At 39.1% G+C, this 19,554-nt stretch overlaps 1 protein-coding gene across 2 annotated transcripts in view; it reads left to right on the plus strand.

Moving 5' to 3' along the window:
• The window catches only part of entpd1.S (ectonucleoside triphosphate diphosphohydrolase 1 S homeolog), a 70,664-nt gene extending 53,498 nt beyond the window's left edge, over positions 1 to 17,166 (plus strand). For both annotated transcript variants that reach the window (XM_018227510.2, XM_041571023.1), the window contains exons 2-10: positions 91 to 218; positions 2,540 to 2,657; positions 5,583 to 5,733; positions 7,180 to 7,339; positions 7,687 to 7,920; positions 10,210 to 10,470; positions 12,298 to 12,411; positions 14,698 to 14,835; positions 15,644 to 17,166. In XM_018227510.2, coding sequence (XP_018082999.1) covers positions 91 to 218; positions 2,540 to 2,657; positions 5,583 to 5,733; positions 7,180 to 7,339; positions 7,687 to 7,920; positions 10,210 to 10,470; positions 12,298 to 12,411; positions 14,698 to 14,835; positions 15,644 to 15,850 — 1,511 coding nt within the window. In that variant the 3' untranslated portion in view covers positions 15,851 to 17,166. The remainder of the gene's footprint in view (positions 1 to 90; positions 219 to 2,539; positions 2,658 to 5,582; positions 5,734 to 7,179; positions 7,340 to 7,686; positions 7,921 to 10,209; positions 10,471 to 12,297; positions 12,412 to 14,697; positions 14,836 to 15,643) is intronic.
• Positions 17,167 to 19,554: the final 2,388 nt, after the last annotated feature.

Genomic DNA, 19,554 nt, shown 5'->3' on the forward strand with positions numbered 1-19,554 from the left:
TTATAAAAGTCCCAGAACAATTTTATTATGGCATAACTATGTGGAAACAGTACAAATGTTCTGATCACTCGTTTGTCTCCTTTGTTGCAGCTGCAAAACAGAAGAAGACATGGCACAAAAAAGTCATATTCTTCCTAGGAGCTCTGTTTACGTTGGGTGTTATCGCTTTAGTCACAATCGCAGTAGTTCAGAATAAACCTCTTCCAAAGAATATTAAGGTAACACAAATCAACACTGATAAATATTGTATAATTTATTGGGTTTCTTGAATAGTGCACACATATCAATCTGCACAGCTCGAAAATCTCATTGATGGGCTGAAGGCGCAAATGTTGAGCAGCATGGCGAGTTTTCTCTTGGTATATGCATTATTGCACTGTGAAAAACAATAACTTAATAAGAATCTAGATGACTCACTTGTAACATATTCAATGTTGTTGGCTACTGACAAAACACTCTTCAAAAGATTAAACTCCTAGAAATAGTAAAGCCTCCCCCCCCAGCTTCTTATCCCTATCCTGCATATAGTGTTTGTATGTTTATCTCATGGATGTACACCTCTCCCTAACGACCACTCTATACACTGTACCCCAATCTTTTTCATTTTCAGGTCAGCTTGACATCTTTCTATATATTTCTAGCTACCTAAAGCTTCTTATCTCGTTCTTTTCCTCCTCTGCAATACCTGAGGCCAGCTTCTTCTGTAGCCTTTATCTCTTTATAAAGCTCCTATGATTCTCATAGTGTTCCTCAAGTAGATAAAGCCTTGAAAGTATTTGTGCTACTATTAAAAAAACCCTCTTTATTAAGATTTTTCCTATGGTTCCGTTTCTATATGCTGCTTAAGTTCTGCCTGAAGCCCACCTCAAGCCTAAAAATTCTAAACCCCCCCCCTCCAAATTCTTCTGCCTTGCATTTCATTTTGCCCTATTTTCCTGCATAGTACCCTATTGGCATTTTATTGGAGGCCCACTCTGCTGCTCCAGCCTCTCTATAGGATACTTGTTGCTTCATAGCTCCAGCATAGCTCATCCTCTGTTAGGCTTACTGTAATGGCGTAACCCTGCAACATAGAGGTTTGTCTGCCTGGATAGCCATCTCAAAAGATTTCAGATTTCTTCTATTACTAAAGTTTGGCAACGTACTCAGTTAGGTAAACCATAGAGATGTTGAAGACACAACAAAAAAGGGAATGAAATTGTAGTAAATTGTGGTAGTATCTTTTTATCTTTACACAATGCCTCTTGGTCAACTTCCCTAAATAAGTTTTATATATAGAAACAATAAGTTTGTCATTGTTGGGTTTGAATGAGTATAGAACTACTAAAATGTTAAGTACAAAATTAGGTGGAGCGAGGGGGGGCTAGCAGAAAGGTGTTCCTATTAGTAAAAATGTATTATGGAATGGGTATAAAATTACAATGTGTAACTACCGGGGAAGCAGGGGGTGCGATTGGGCCAGGACCCCCTGGCAGCTTGCACGCCACGAATTCCGGCCGGTTCCAGGCTGAGTCTGGGTGGTTCCAGTTTTACGGAGGGGGGCGGGGGGCCCTGCCCCAGTTTTACGGAGGGGGCGGGGCCCCGCCCCCCTTCTAGTTACACTGCTGCTCCATGGGCAGCTCAAAGGCTGCAAGGTTCTAGCTCCTACCCCCCCATTCACCCGAGCGAATGTGTGCATGTAACACCGGCACACTGGGGATTACACTCACAACAGTAAAATAGCTGCATGACCCCATGTGTCTGGGCAACATGCCGCCCCTAAAATGTTGCTGTCATAAGCCCAGGACTTTGTGGCCTTTCCACAAATCTGGACCTGTATACATGCAATCACACAATATTCATTTATATCAAGGAGTGTGATAGGGTTAGTATCTTAGGTAATACATGATGGTGTGTTCTTTTTAAAATGTATTAAATAGGTGCCTATAATTGGCTGTTTTTGAAACCCAAGTGTGGGTACCAAAAGGGCAGCTTTTTCACACACTAGACACTCATAAAAAAGCTGGGTAGGTTTCACATAGTAAAGGGGATCTAAACCAAATCAGGTGTTGATTTAAACTTAATTCAGATTGATCTGAAATTTGGAATTTATATTATCTATTTTTAATGGTTTTTGAGATTGTAGCAGTTTTAGGCTGCTAATTCAGGCTTTAAACTCAGCAGCTCACATTGAAGGTCAGGGTGTTAGAGCAAACATCAGGCAAAATCAGCCATTTTCATGCACTTTGCCTTCCTTTGTTGCTGTTTTACCCATAGTGTTGTAAAAGTGAAATGTCACGAACAAACTAGGAATGAACTGAATGGCTGAATACTTAATACTTCACAAAATATTCAGCCTAGTACTAGAATGATTGGCAGATTCAGAGTTGACATAAATACAAAAATTGTGTCATCTGTGAACAAAACATTGGCAACTTCATTTGTACAGAGCTTTAAAGTCAAGTCAAGTTTATGTTTTTTTGTTGCTCCAAATACCTGCCCTAAAGATTCATCCCACTGCCCAAGATTTATCATAATCGTGGTCTTTTCTTCTTCACAGTATGGCATTGTGCTGGACGCTGGTTCGTCCCATACCAGTGTTTATATATATGAGTGGCCAGCAGAAAAGGAAAATGACACCGGAGTTGTACAGCAGATAGACGATTGCAAAGTTGAAGGTTAGTAAATCGTTTTGTTTTTAAAAAATATTTTTTAACATAGTATTAAATTGCATGCATATATTGTGATGGCATTAGAGCAAAACGAGTAATGCAAGTGTGGATTACAGGCTCCTCTTGTCTTTCTCCTGACATTTGCTTTGGCAGCTTGCTTACACTTGGGATTAGCACTCAAAATTCCCCATAAGGTGGCCATAGACATGACAATTGCGATCTTTCCTGGAAAAGATGTTTCCAAAATTGTTTGTTTCAATACCCACGTGTAGAGCTGAATCGTGATACACAGGTAGAATCAATAGAACTCTTCCTGCATCTCACGAGTCAGCGCTAGCAATGGCCGATGTTCGGGTGTCTTCAAAATTTAAAACATTTTCCGGCCAGCACGATATCCAATCTTCTGCGGCTTCTGTTGGCTCATCTCCCACACGTACCGAATATTGTCTGAAATTTTTTTTCATATGATATTATCAGTCCGTCTTGGGCCACCTATAATCTGCATAGAAGTAGTGATGGGCGAATTTGGGGCGTTTTGCTTCGGTGAAATTTGCGAAACGGCGCAAAATTTGCAAAACGGCGCCGGCACTTTTGAGACCGGAGCTTTTGTTTTTTATGACGCTAGCGCAAATTCGCTGGCGAATTTTCGAGATGGTTTTCACGTATTTATCGGCGCCTGCCGAATAAATTCGCCCATCACTACATAGAAGTCCTGGTTCTACCGACTCCAAGGAGATGTTATGGGAAAACTGTGCTGCACTTATTTTGAAAGGTGTTATTTTGTCCTTTATCTGTGCATAAATACATGTCACTATGTTGCTTGTATCTGCAATCTAATCTCACCCGGTTCACTAATTCCTTGTGATAGCATGCCTTTGTACTATCACTGAACTCTCTTATATTTCTCACTTTTTGAGCTGATAATCCTGCAGTGTGCTGAAGCGGCTGTCTCATTATTTTCCTTTTTTAACAGATAGCAGTCACATTTCAACTGCTGCAACATTGGTCTTCAATAGTGATGAGCAAATCTGTCCTGTCTGTAACTAAGAAATTAGTGAAACGCATTGAAGTCAATAGGCGACAAAAAATTTCTTGCGCACACTCTCTCCAAATGCAGTAAAGTCAGTGGGCATTTTTTTCTTATGGCTACTTATTTTGTCTCAGCGACTTTTTGTCCAAATGCATCAAAGGGCGTTTATTTTTTCAAGTTTTTTACTCACTCCAAATGACTTTAATGACTCCATTAAAGTCAATGGGTGGTTTGTTTTTTTTCTTATGCGTGACATATTCTCACTCCAAATGCATTAAAGGCAATGGGTTTTATTCTTGTGGCGACTTTTTATGTCTTTGCAATTTTTTTGTCTCACACCCCATGCACACACCCTGACCTGCTCGCACTCTTCCGGGTAGCAAAACGGGTTTAGCACTTGTGTTAATAATGCAAGTTTAATAATGCAATGCTGTCTTGTTTTGTCAGTAGCATTAGCAGTAGCAGTCATTATGGTTTCCGTTTCATCCATTTAGTACCAAGCACACATGAAATGGTTTTGCTGTGTGGCTGCAGACTGCACTGCACTGAAATTCATTTACTAACAGACACAACGCAACATGAAGATTTAATATGGATCCTGTGGAAAAGCTAACATCTATAAATACAGTGTATGAGACAATAGCTGGCTGAAGAAATATCTCGTAGACATTTGCTTGTTTCATATCAAACATAATGGGGTGATCAGCAGACTCGTTATTTTATTTTTGACTCACAATTGGAAATCTCATGAAGTGTCACCTTAAGATAAACCTGGCGTATGAGCATAAACAGTGAAAACCATGCCAAGAATAGCTCTAAACTTACTGAACACATCTGCCTCTCTCACTACTGACCAGTAGATACAGAATGTTACAGTAATACAAGCAGGCTAACCAATGCATGTCCTTTAAAGGGATTGTTCACCTTCCAAACACTTTTTCAGTTGAGTTATTTTCAGATTGTTCCCCAAAAATAAAGCATTTTTCCTTACTTTCTATTGACTGTGTTGAAGATGCTGCTGAGAAATGTATCAACTAATTGTATCACTAAATGTTGAAAAATTTTAACCATTTTGTTACAAACTGTAATTAGAAGCCCGTAAGTTATCAGGGCCTACCTTGGATGGAGTAGGAGAGCCCTACCAACCCCTGGTGTTCACTGACCCCTTTTCGGGGGCCCCGGGCTTTCTGCTGTGACAGATGGCAGGGAATCAAATCTCGGCCAAGGTAGTTCAAACGCAGTAACAGAAGGATCAGGCAAAGGTGTAGTCAAATTTCAGGCAAGGCCAATGGCTGGCAGCAAGATTCCGTGGTCAATACAGGCAAAGGTCAATGGCGGGTTGCGAAGATTCAAAGTCAAACAGGCGAGGGGGCAAAAACCAGGCAGGAACAATAATAATAGGCTTAGACAACCAGCTTGGGCAAGGTCTGGAGTACAAAAGTGCCTTTTATTTTTGAATTTGGTGTCAAAGCGACGTCATCACGTCTGCCGGTGCCTTTTATTTTTGAATTTGGTGCCAAAGTGACGTCATCACGTCAATCTGGACACTTTTCTTGAAAGTGCGTCACCACAGAGGTGAGAACGCCCGCTGGTCTCCCGGGGCTTCTTACAAGTTTCGAATCTGCACCTGAATTACTAAGCTGCCAGAATCAATCACCAGAGATAGGAACATTCAACTTTAAACTTACAGTAGATAAACTCTAGAAAATAAAAAATGGAAAGTAATTGAAAAAAGTATTTATTTCTGGTGAATTATCTGAAACCAACTGAACTGAAAAAAAGTGTTGGAAGGTGAACAACCCCTTTATACCCCACAAATGAATTAAGTATAAATGAGTTTTCTAATTTTATAAGTGAACCTGAAATCTCTTCTTATAATGTGCTTAATTTCTCTATGAAAGGCAACGGCATTTCCAGTTATGGGCACGAGCCACTGAAGGCCGGTCTTTCTCTACAGAAGTGCATGAATAAAGCCCGTCAAGTCATTCCTGAGATGCAGCAAAGGGAAACACCAGTTTATTTAGGGGCCACAGCAGGAATGCGTTTGCTCAGGTATGAAAAAAAAAAGCCTAGAATATTGCTTTGAAACCTATCCTGTCATTAAAGGAACGGTAACACCAAAAAAAGTAAACGAACGTATAGTTTTCTGTTGCCTTGTACTGGTAAAACTGGTGTGTTTGCTTTAGAAACTCTACAATAGCTTATATAAACAAACTGCTGTGTAGCCATGGGGGCAGCCATTCAAGCACAGAATACACAGTAGATAACACAAGTACTACTATAGTTTATATAAACAAGCTGCTGTTTAGCCATGGGGCAGCCATTCAAGCACAGGATACACAGTAGATAACAGATAAGTAGGGATGCACCGAATCCAGGATTTGGTTCGGTATTCGCCCAGGATTTGGCCAAATCCTTCTTCCCAGCCGAACCGTATACAAATCCAAATTTCCATATGCAAATTAGGGTTGGGGAGGTAAATTGCACCGAATCCACTATTTCGGATTCGGCCAAACCCCCAAAATGCTGCGCGAAAGATTCGGCTGAATACCGAATCGTAATTTGTGTATGCAAATTAGGGGTGGGAAGGGGTAAACATTTTTTACTTCCTTGTTTTGTGACAAAAAGTCACACAATTTCCCTCCCGCCCCTAATTTGCATATGCAAATTAGGTTTTAGATTTGGTTCGGCTGGGAAGAAAGAATTTGTCCGAATTTGGCTGAAAAAGGCCGAATCATGGCCGAATCCCGAACCGAATCCTGGATTCGGTGCATCCCTACTGTATAGTATACAATGTGATTGCAAGAAGTGAATTGCAAGAAGGGGAGCTACTAATATAAAGGGATATTATTAGTGCCTCTAATAATATGCACACTACATATTTCCCTCCCCCTGTAGAATACCCCAATCACATGATGTGAATGGCCTCAGTTTGTCTGTGCATGCAGAACAAATTTTTGCAGAAAATGCCAATTTATGGAAATTGTACCATGTGCAAAGTTTGCTATTGGTCTAATCACCCCTAGCAACCAGCATGTAGCATTTACTGGTTATCTAATTTAAAGCAAACAGCTTATTGATTGCTATGGGATTCTGCTTCTTTGCAAATGTATTACATATGGCGAATAATTTCATGAGTTTGGTACAGAAAGTAAAAAGCTGCCTGAAGTAGGGACCACTGACCTCTACAGGCAAATAACAGAATGACATGCGACATCGGTGCAGTGGTTTCTTGCAATGTCTCGGTCGGAACCCAAAGAATTCTACCCTGATTCAGTAATTGCTGTAATTTAAACATTTGTTTTTTTTTATAACCTTGCACATTTGTAAAATAGTATAAAAGGGAAGGTTATAATTGATAGGATGAGAACCTTGCCATTTTCTTTTCTCATATTTTTACTGTTGTCTCCTTTATGCTAATAACCCATTGAAAAGTAGATGATACATTTACAAAAAAAATTTATGGAGTTCAACCGTGTTTTTTTTTATTACTCACAGGCTAAATAATGTAACGATGGCCGAGGAAGTCCTGTCTTCAGTGGAAAATACGCTGCGTTCTTTTCCATTTGATTTCCAGGGTGCCAGAATAATTACAGGACAAGAAGAAGGCGCTTACGGATGGATCACAATAAATTATCTGCTTGGAAACTTTATCCAGGTTAATTTATGCTTTTGGTGTACTTCGCTTACAAAGCCCTCGGTGGGGGAATGTGCAATTTAAATGTAGAGTGGGAAAGAGGGGAACAGTAGACAGTAAATATACTTCATATTCCTATGCCAGAGCTTTGTAATCTCTCTGTGCCAAACGTTGCCCATTCTTTCCCAGAAAAGTCACAGTTTTAGATGATACTGTTTTTGGTTTGGTAAAAACCTGAGACCCCCTTCTGCTGTCACCCAATACAGGTTCTATGATCCCCTAATTCTAGGTGTGAGTTGTGGGGGACCCAGCAATTATGCCATATACAGGTTATTATTGCTTCAAACCAGATTTTTCCTATTTTCTAGGATTCAGGTTGGTTCAAATATATGCCAAATTTTAAACCCACTGGAACATCTGGTGCGCTGGATCTTGGAGGTGCTTCAACACAGATCACCTTTGAGTCCAAAAGAGAGATTGAATCCCAAGAAAATTCCTTGCACTTCCGCCTTTATGGTAAATCCTATGATGTCTATACACACAGCTTTCTCTGCTATGGAAAGGACCAAGCTCTGCGCCTTCAGATAGCTAAAAGTGTACAGGTATGTATAGATCTACCATACAACTGTATGTTGTTTAAACAGGATCTCTTATCCAGAAATCCAATATCCTGAATCCAAATGACATCTCTTATAGAGTTCAAATATTAAGTAAGGTACTGTATGGAACCAGTCCTTGAGTGAAGCTCTTGGTATAAAGGTTCCAGGCATATTATTAGAAGTAAACAAAATAATATTATTAGAAGTTATTAGACGTTTCTTTGTTTTCACCAAGAAGACCTCTTGCTTTTGTGAGATCCCCAATGACAGTTCTCCGAGTGCCAAGGGCTGAATATTAGACGAATGATTCGGAAGTAGAAACTGGGAAACCAAATTTCACAACACTTAACAACTTTTCTATTTGCCTGCAAAAAAATGTTACAATTGGAATTTTATTGCCGCCTCCCACATTATGTAAACTTATAATTTAATCTGGCTTCAGTATATCTTACTATTCTTGAAAGCCAATTGTAATGGGATCAGAAACATCTCATTTACTCAGTGCGGCTTTGCCAATTTTCTCCTGCTTGCTACACAATTGCAACAATTACATTTTTATCATTGCCTCTTCACCAGATTCTGAAATCTGTACCGAGATATTATAGAGCTTGCCTCAAATAGTTGATGTATTTTAATCATAATGGCTCCAATAAATTGTTCTGATTATCTATATATGCTTAGATGGGTTTCCAAAATGGTTCTTACTGTTTAACTTACAGTGAAAATATTTACTTGCCAATGTGTGAAACAATACTGTTTTGATAATGAGGGTTATTTATATCATCTAAGTTAGCAACTTTTCAAATTTAGGATTTGATTTCAGTTGAGATGCCTTTGTTTCATAAACTGCTTAAAAATCTAGCAAATTGGAAAGATAAGTATGCAAAGCTTTAGCAGGAGAGAGAAATTGTGCCCATATTTAGGGTCGGACTGACAATCTGTGGGTTCTGGCAAATGCCAGAGGGGCTGCTGTAAGGTCCCATAGACAGTCACTATTTAGTGGGCTGGTGGAGGACTATTTGGGCCTCTGTGTACTTGGAATTCAAGGGCCTATTTTGACTCCCAGTCCAGACCTGCCCATATTAGGGAAATGGTAGCTCTAAAGAAAGAGACCAAGACAGTTGGCGGTCCTGTACTGAGCCCTTATAACCTGCCCTCTCATTATATTAACCAATTGGAAGCCATGCATTTCTGTACCTATAGATGCTTACACTTTTTTTTAAATGCCACCATAATCATTTTTGATAGTAGGAAGAACAAGTCTTGGTGGCAAATCCACTAAGCGCCGAAGCGCCTAACGCTAGCGTGAATTCTCTAGCGTTGGGCATTTTCATTACTTCGCAAATTCACTAATGGACGCTGGCGTAACTTCACTTCGCTCCCTTACACCTGGCGAAGTTGTGCAACGGATGTAACTACGCAAATTCACTAACGCGTATTGTTCTGAATGCTACCTTTTACGCCAGACTTCCTTCGCCACCTCAGACCAGGCGAAGCGACATAGAGTAGATAGGGATTGCTTCAAAAAAAGTTAAAAAATTTTCTAAGTCCCAAAAAACGCTGGCGTTTTTTCTATATTATGGGTGATAGGCTGAAAAAGATAGAAACATTTTTTGAGGCTCCCCTCCTTCCCCCCTACATTTCCTAACTCATGGCAACTTAACTATACAGTGGGCACATGTGTAGGGCAAAATAACAATTTTATTAGCTGTTTTGAAGGTTTCCCAGGCTTGTGTAGTTCTGCTACATATACCTCCATTGTAACTTGAATTTGGCGCCGTATGCAAATTAAGCATCGCTAGCGTAACTTCGCTTTGCCTGGCGAATCAACGCTAGCGCAACTTCGCAACCTTACGCTACCCCTGAGCGCAACTTCGGATTTTAGTGAATGTCCCACTTGGTGTCTTAACTGTGGACAAGATTCAATTTGAAACCTTAACTTCTCCTTTAACACATATTTTAATGTACCTTAGCTTTAGCAGTACAATGTCTGCCCTACTGCTATTTGAGGACTATGTTATATCACTAAGGAAAAATTGCAGAATAATCTCCCAGTAGGTATCAGCAAGGTCACAGATGTTGCACTGGTAGGCTGTATAACCATTTGAGAATTCTGTTAACACTCTAATTAAGTTGGCACCATCTAACATGGACACCTAATGGATATAAAGGTTGATTAGGCAAGGTTTACTTACCCTTTAAGCTTTCTATAAAAGGTTCCGTCAATAATTCAAAATAAAGATCTTTTGAAATTGTCCATTAGCAGCTTATTTTAATTCTCTTTTATTACAGGCTACATCAGATTCTATCCTTATGGATCCTTGCTTTAACTCAGGATATAGAAGGAACACAAGCACCAGTGACCTCTACAGTAGTCCCTGCATATCTAAAATGAGGATATCAAGAGCACCCAGCTTCTTAGATATTAGAGGGACTGGCAATTACCAGCTATGCAAGCGCAATGTCGAGGCAATCTTCAACAGAACACATTGTACTTACTCACAATGTTCTTTCAATGGAGTTTTCCAACCAAATGTGGATGGCACATTTGGGGTAAGAGAGCTGAGTTGGGGGATTTTCATTCTTTAATACTTTTTAATACAGTTACTCATAAGTAAAAACTGCAACGTTGTTGTACCTGATGTCAAAGATTATTCAAAATGCCAAAAAGTCTGTAGCCTAGTGCTTTAGGGGTTATTTCCTTTTTCAGCCTGTCCATCCTGGGTGCTTATGGTATGAAGTGATTATCAAAAAACAAAGATGTTTGCAGTGAAGAGGTATATCCTGAGGCTGGAAGCATTTATGCGAGAACAAAATAGAGGGCAGGGATACTGTGAACAAGGAGTAGCAAGATTAGATCTGACATGTAGCCACTCTCTAGGAGCTTGGAACAGAAAGTCATATTTAGATACCAATCTGTGGTTTATAAGAATATAGTGGTTTAATATGATTGGCGTGTGTTCATCAGTGGAAGGACATCTAAGCAGCATGCACATTTTACGCTCTCCCCTCCCACCCAGCTGCCCATCTACCTGTTTGCTTGTTTGCAATGAGCAACAAAGTTGATGCAGCAAAAGGGGCTGGGGAGGGGGACGCCAAATCAGCAGACCCTACTGTATGGTAGTTCCACTGGGTAGAGAATATATTTCTTGGTCCCTTGGAGAGCCTTAATGGTGCTGTTGAGGAAACCCACAGCGGATTAGCGAATTTGCTGTTTTTTCTATATAAACTATTGAGAATTTGTATATAATACAGTGGAACCTCGATTTTACATCCCCAGAATTTAAATTTCCCCTCATTTTACATTGTTGGTTAGTGGTCCCACCTATATATTATGTATAATACATTTCCCTGATTTTACATTTTCCTTGATGTTTCACCATTCTTTTCTTGTCCCCTGAAAAACGTAAAATGGCGGTTCTACTGTACACAAAATCCATGTACTGTATATCCTGTATATATATATATATATCCTTATAGATGGCTCTTAGTGATGTCATCAGTTATAAAAAGAGCTTATTGATGTCATCTTTGTCACATGACTCACTAAAACTTTTGTGTTATAATAAACAAGTATAAGTACCCCTTGTTGGAAAATATTAGGATACAAGAAGTCACCTCAGAGTTCCATGACCTGTATAAAAGCACCATATATTTTACAATTGGGGTACTTTAATCACTATATTAACCATAACTACCACATTGTTACACCACAGTGAGCATGCTGACCATTCTCTCAGTTTAAGGGAAACCTCATTATTCAGTGTACTAAGACAAGAAGGGATAAATCTATAAAATATATTTTACTTATGAAACTGCAAGATGTTCTTGCACCACAGCAGTCTGTATTTTGTGTTGTCCTATAAGCATACAGACTGGCTTAACATTCCCAAATATTTGATTACAGATATGACCATAGAGAGTGATTTTTTTTAAATGTCTAATGGAAAAACATAATTTCTAGTAAAGTAAAGTAAAGTGTAACGTACATGAAATATCATGTGCAGATTTGCATACATATACATGGTCTCTGCCACTCTGCTTCCCCTAAATTATTGTTTTCCATTCACTGCTGTAGCAGAATCATCACATAGTAGTCTTACTGTACATCAGAAAAATATGGCAGTAACTGGTTTCTAAATAAGGTTTGTGTGCAAGTAATTAATGAATATCGTATAAATGAATGCAGGTATGTGCGGTTTTCCTCCCACTGAAACCTTAGAGTATTATTGAAAGTCAGTCATGTTTCTATTTATGATTTTTATTTACAAGGCCCGTGGCCAGAAGTTCCTCCATGCCACGGATGGCTATGTATGATTTAAAAGCAAACTAAAGCTGTAGTTAAAATTCAGCCCTAATTATGTTTTTTCCCTGCTCCAGGCATTCTCGGCATATTATTTTGTTATGAATTTTTTAAAACTCACCAATGGGGAAATATCTCTTGACAAAGTAAAAGAGACAGTGGAAAGACACTGCTCCAGATCGTGGGACGAGGTAAGACAAAAAGGAAGGTTTTTATTCTGACATGCAGATAGGCAGATATTGGAGGGTCAACATTACCACTGCAGGTCCCATTTTGTTCTGTTTTCTGAGCTGTGGGCTACAAGGTTCAGCTCATTACTGATGCTAACATCCCATCAAAGACCTAGGGGCAAATTCACTAAACGCCGAAGCGCCTAACGCTAGCATCAATTCGCTAGCATTGGGCATTTTCGTTACTTCGCAAATTCACTAACGGACGCTAGCATAACTTCACTAGCGTAACTTCGCACCCTTACGCCTGGCGAATTTGCGCAACGGACGTAACTACGCAAATTCACTAAAGAACGCATTGTTCTGAACGCTACCTTTTACGCTAGGCTTCCTTCGCCACCTCAGACCAGGCGAAGCGCAATAGAGTAGAAAGGGATTTCTTCAAAAAAAAGTCCCAAAAAACGCTGGCGTTTTTTCTATATTATGGGTGATAGGCTGAAAAAGATCGAAAAAAATTTTGGGGCTCCCCTCCTTCCCCCCTACATTTCCTAATTCATGGCAACTTAACTATACAGTGGGCACATGTGTAGGGCAAAATAAAAATTTTATTTGATGTTTTGAAGGTTTCCCAGGCTTGTGTAGTGCTGCTACATATTCCTCCATTGAAATTTGAATTTGGCGCCGTATGCTAATTAACCATCGCTAGCGTAAGTTCGCTTCGCTTAGCGAATCAATGCTAGCGCAACTTCGCAACCTGACGCTACCCCTGAGCGCAACTTCGGATTTTAGTGAATTTGCGGAGCACTGGCGAAACTACGCCTGGCAAAGTGTGGCGAAGTGCGGCGAAGTGCGGTGAAGTTACGCCTGCCGCAACTACGAATCTTAGTGAATTTGCCCCTTAAACTTTAAACTGTCCACAGGCGCTAATCGACTAGTTGTGCATCCTAATCAAGTAAATAGAAGGCAATCCAGGGAGGGAATAGTGGCGCTGGACATTTGATCACATAGAAATGGAGGTTTTTGAGGATAGGCCTAACAGAAGAGGACAGTGAGGGAGAATGGCCTACTGTATGTGGATGAAACTGAGATGCGTACTGAGGCTGTGATTTTGAAAACCCATCTGGAAGCTTCATGTGAGAAATGGGATGATACACTGTCTGTTGTAAAGTATTTCAATATTAAAGGCTACTTGGGCGTTGGTTGCAGAACACAGGTCACAGTTCAGGGACATAACTATAGAGGAAGCAGACACTGCGGCTGCAGGGGGGCCCGAGGAGGTATAGGGGCCCCATGAGGCTCTAATTCATATACAATTTCAATAAATATTGGTAAAACAGGTCAACATGGGGGCCTGAAAAATAATTCGCTGTGGGGCCCCGTGATATCTTTTTACTGTATATCACAGTTGCTCAACTTTAAAGTCAGCACTTAAGGCCTATTTACAAAGGGGTAGGTGAAAATGCATAAGCTCTAAGGGTCACAAAATCCTCTTTATGCACTAAGGCTTGCTCTTAGTCAAGGATTAAAAACCTGTGCAAGGGATCAGGCTGCCTTACTGAATACCAAATTCTATGTAACCAGTCAACTGAATTAAAAACAAGATTGAGGTCATATCCTACTTGCCTCATATGGAAGTTCTGAATACAGAGTGAGTTGAGCCATCCTTTTTGAGCAAAGTTCTACATTTCATCATGCAGCCCACAAATATGTCTCCACTGCAAGATGTAAAGAAACATGACACTGTGAACTCTTTGTTTGCCCTTTTTTTTGTAAATGAAGCTCTGAAGTTTGAATTTAAAAGCCTATCTATCTGCTGTGCCTTACTTTGCCAAGCAACCAGGAAGAAGTTAGTAAAAATATAATTAATTAAACCTACAAATGTAGCCTTATGGCAAATCAGTTTTTGCTTGTTGAAGTCAGACAGATTGCAGTTTAAATGCAAGCCTGATAGGGTCAGAATAGGATGAAAATAAATAAAAACTTTAAACATAAAAATCAAAACTAACTTGATTATAAACCTGAGTATAATGTCATTATATAACATATTAGTTTATATGTGTAGTTCCAAATTGAGTTAAGATTATGGAGACAGTAAACACACTTAATTACATAATGTATTAAATTAAATATAATTATTACTATTACCCACCAGATAAAAAAAGCTTGTCTTCCGTTGGTTCTTCTGGCACATTAACTGTAAAGGAATCAGTTCATATGCATTATCTATTAATAACTGTTGCAAAATAACTATAATATCACAATATGTTTTGATGCAATTTGATTACATTTGTTTTTCTTTCTCTTAAGGTAAAGAAAGAGTTTCCAAAAATAAAAGAAAAGTACCTTAGTGAATACTGTTTTTCTGGAACATATATATTAACTCTTCTCGAATATGGATATGGCTTTCACTCTGAGAATTGGAATGATATCAGATTTTTAGGCAAGGTAATAATAGCTAAATGTTTTCCCATTGCAGCTGAACTGTACTGTCTATTCAGTTCCACTTGTCTCTGGAAACATAATCTAAAGTTGGCCATAGATGGGCAGAATTCTGCCTATTTAGGCACTTTAGACCAATTTGCCAGTTTATCTGCTCATTTATGGGGACATCCAATGGGCCAACCCAATTGATACCTGGCCAAAAATCGGGCAGATGTCGTTTGGAGGGGTTGATTTTTTTTACAGATTATTCATGGTTCCTGTGTATAATATATTATGTTCTTGGCAAGAACACTAGAATATTTCACAGTTCATTTCACTGTAAAATAAAAAGACGCTGGCCAGATGGACGGACAAACTAGCACTAGACAGTCAATATTTAACTCTGTGAATAAGAGAAGCAATTTGAAAGTATATAACAGAATTTAATTTGAGAGAGAACAATTAAAGCTGTCAAAGCAGCAGGGGATGGAGTGAAAGAAGGAGAAAGCAAAAGATGAAAAGTAAGGAAAGACAACTTTGGGGAGAGAAGGGGTGATAGAAAGAATTTTAGAATTTATGGAATATAAATGGATGGGAGGATAATGTAGAAAGAAAAAAGGTAGTATTTATTGTAGTTGAATCAGCATGAATAAATTATAATATGGTTGGTTGGCCTTTTTAGTCTTTTTTTCTGGTGAAAGCTTGATGGCCCAGTGACTAAGCTAAAAAATGCCAAGACTTCCAATGGTTTATTGTAATATTGATGACCAATCTTATATACTATGTGAGCTTCTCTATCACTACATTGATTTATGTTGTGATCTCTTTTTAGATTAAAGACAGTGATGCAGGATGGACACTTGGCTATATGCTGAACCTGACCAACATGATCCCAGCAGAGCTGCCTTATTCCCCTCCTCTGTCCCACGCTAGCTACATTGGACTTATTGTCTTCTTCTCCATCTTGTTAGTCTGCATCATTTTGACTTGCTGGCTGACTTTAAGGAAACCAAAATGTCTACACAAGGGCATCATCTAGCAAGAGTAAAAAGAAGACAATTGGAGATGAAAGGGAAAATATTCTGTATGCCACTGGCTGCGGAGATGCCTCTTGTGGGCAGCACAGTCCGTGTCTACAATGAAGGATTTGAGAAGAAGCTTGTAAAAGAGCATTAAGCTTGAACACAATATAATACGTTTGAACTCTTTGGAAACAGTTCTTGCTGTACATGGATTTAAGTTGTAGTTCTCGAACGGGTAGTTTTATCCACTTCATATTTATGAAGCGTGTTTGCATTATGTTTTGAAGGAGGACACATTGAAAGCTTGTCTGTGGGTGAATGAATAAAACCAATGAAAGTACCAATGGGACTTTAAAAACTGATCTCAGGTTACAAGACACGATTCCCGCTACTAGTACATTTTTATACGTTTTCTTGCTTTATGATAGGAATCTGTTCTTAGTTCTTGTTGAGAGTCCCCTTTATGGGTAGAAGCCACTCTTCCATAGCCATAAAACGGTCAATATTTTAAAACTTGGATGTACTTTGCAATGCAATATTATTCTTAGTAGGGTTATTGTTGCATTCAGTGTGTTGGCATAAGGGGCTTTTAAGTAAGAGATGGTATTCCCATACAACTGTCCTACACATGTACATATTGTTACTGAATTGTAAATCTGCATCTGCCCCAGCTTTAGCCCTTTATTTAGCTATCTCTATATTATTATGCTTCAACATGCCAGTCTCCATTTTCCAGAAATAATATACAGTGAAGATCTATGGACTTTTCCTCAGGGAGGAACCCCTACCTAGACAAATCTACTTGTTAAATAAATTATAGGGACACTGCCATGGCCTCGTTAAACTGTGAATCTTCTTCCAAAGAAGCAGACTTTGCAATTTGCTAATGCTGCATAATGTAGCCTCTGGGTGTCCCCACAAAATCTATTGTTGTGACTATTAACATGCACTTTGGCTTTTAGACACATTGTCACCCCTTTTACTTTGCTTCCGTGCTTCTTTTCATGTGTTTGGTAAGTAGATGAACACTGAAGTCCATTGAAGTTTGCACGCCCCAATCTTTGAAACTAGAGCCTGCAAGTTTGACAGACAAACACAAGTGAAGTCCATGAATCTTTGGTAATATTGTGAATCTCCTCCTGGCAAATTGCTAAGGCTGCTAAGGGAACAGGTTTGCATTGGCACGAGGGTGTCCTTTAAGAGGCAAAGTTATCCATTAATCTTGATAGTAGCTCTTGAGCACTATTTTTGCATTCTTCTGCCATAACCTATTGTTATTGTTGATGTATTCCGAATCAATTATGTTTATATAAAGTAAAAAAAACTTCAGTTATCACTGTGTTGTGTATACTTTACTGCAGGGTTCCCCAACCACAGGGCCGCGGACCTTTGCCAGGCCATGGGCTGTGCCAAACTGGACCGCTCCCGGTTGCAGTCTATAATAGCTACAAAGACAGTAGTGATGGGCGAATTTATTCGGCAGGCGCGAATATATTTGTGAAACGGCCGTGAAAATTCGCTTTCGGAAATTCGCTGGCACCAAAAAAACGGTTGCCAGCGTCAAAAACTGAAAAAAATTAGACGCCGGCGCCATTTCGCAGTTTTGAGAATTTCACGCCAAATCACAACAGCTGCTGTGTGAAAACAGAAAACTTTCTACTGATCGCAACAAGGACCAAAATATTATTATGAGATATGAGAGCACACACATTATTACATATCTTAGCCATACCTCCCAACATTTTGGAAATAAAAAGAGGGACAAAAAAAATAGTCACGCCCATTTTTTGTGCCACACCCCCTAATTACCATGTTCATTTTGCAAAATTTGACAGGCTATGAAAGTTTGAACATATTTCTGTGGTTTTTTTTTCAGTTATTACAGTTTTGCTAATGAAGGTGAATTGCCCTTTAAGCTGTGAGTCTAACTTCTCCCAAGGGACCTCCTTATCTAAATTGTTACAATTACTTATTTGCTTATCTCAAAATTGTTACAAAGTATCTTATTTGCACCTGGTGGCTGTTCTGGGCTCTCTGACAAAAAAATCTAGGGGGGGTGGTGGAAGCACTCTTAAGGCTAATACAAAATATATTTAAGTATAAGGGAAGTGCTACTTACAATGCACTTCCCAGTTCCCTGGGCCCCTGTCTCATAAGTAATTCAATATAAATGCAAATGCATACAGTATGTTTACAAAACAGGGGTTTTTAGTTACAAAGTTATGATCATAAAGTTGAAAAGCCACCATACCACGTCAAGGTAAACCCCATATGGCGGTCCCTAACTTACTTAACTCAGGTCACATTATAAAAAGATACTTCTCTGCATAATAGCATTACCTGTACACAATGTGTGTTGTGCATTGGTTTCAATCTGAAGGCTAAATCCTCCCGCGCCAGCAAGGGCTTTTAAGAGAGAGAGATTGCTCAAACCAACGCCCATATTTAAAAATTAGACACCGGCGCCATTTCGCAGTTTTGAGAATTTCACGCCAAATCACAACAGCTGCTGTGCGAAGCCCAGAAAACTTTCTACTGATCGCAACAAGGACCAAAATATTATTATGAGACATGAGAGCACACACATTATTACATATCTTAGCCATACCTCCCAACATTTTGGAAATAAAAAGAGGGACAAAAAAAATAGTCACGCCCATTTTTTGTGCCACACCCCCTAATTACAATGTTCATTTTGCAAAATTTGGCAGGCTATGAAAGTTTGAACATATTTCTGTGGTTTTTTTTTTCAGTTATTAGAGTTTTGCTAATGAAGGTGAATAGCCCTTTAAGCTGTGAGTCTAACTTCTCCCAAGGGACCTCCTTATCTAAATTGTTACAATTACTTATTTGCTTATCTCAAAATTGTTACAAAGTATCTTATTTGCACCTGGTGGCTGTTCTGGGCTCTCTGACAAAAGCCAATTAAGTTAGAAACTTTTTCTGTATGTTCAGTGCAGAGAAAGTGGGGACTTTCCAGTACAAATCAGGGACTGTGGATTGAGCTGTCAAAAGTGGAACTGTCCCGCTGAAAACGGGACAGTTGGGAGGTATGTCTTAACACTGGTCCTTGACTACTGCTTTACTGGACAAGATGCTGTGCCTTTGTTTAATAGAGACATTTGTTACTCTTTAGCTCCTGTATAAAGCATTTTAAGTTTATAAACAAAACGTTTTTTGTTTATAAATTAGGCTTTCTATGGAATAACACCAGAAACGAATTTTTAAATAACAAAAGTATGTAAAAGATGGTTAATATTCAAAACCAGTTTCTTGGTCACATAGAAGCAGTGTGAGGCCTTTTCATCCAATAGTGTAGAAGTAAGTCAGATGCATGTGAAATTCATGCAAGTTATTAGGGCCTGCTCCCTACCAGCTGACTATGAGAGAAAATTCAAAAGAGATGCAGAATTCTACAAATGTATGTGCCTCACAATGGGTTACAACTCATATTTTCCTGCATTGCATCAAGTGCAGTCAAATCCAGATTAGCAAAAGTGAGGTTAATGAATCCTACTTCCATTTTTCAGCACTGGAAGGATAGAATTCCCTGAAGATCTACGAATTTAATCTGCATCTACAGATTTTGGAAGGTGGTATGCAAATCTCACCCTTGTGCATTTTGTGCCTGATAAACAAAATTCATTCATCATTAAAGGAAAACTATACCCTGAACAATGTAGGTCTCTAAAAATATCTAAAAACCTGCATCATGTAAATA

Source organism: Xenopus laevis, chromosome 7S (genome assembly GCF_017654675.1).
Source record: "Xenopus laevis strain J_2021 chromosome 7S, Xenopus_laevis_v10.1, whole genome shotgun sequence".
In the NCBI taxonomy this organism is placed as follows: Eukaryota; Metazoa; Chordata; class Amphibia; order Anura; family Pipidae; genus Xenopus; species Xenopus laevis.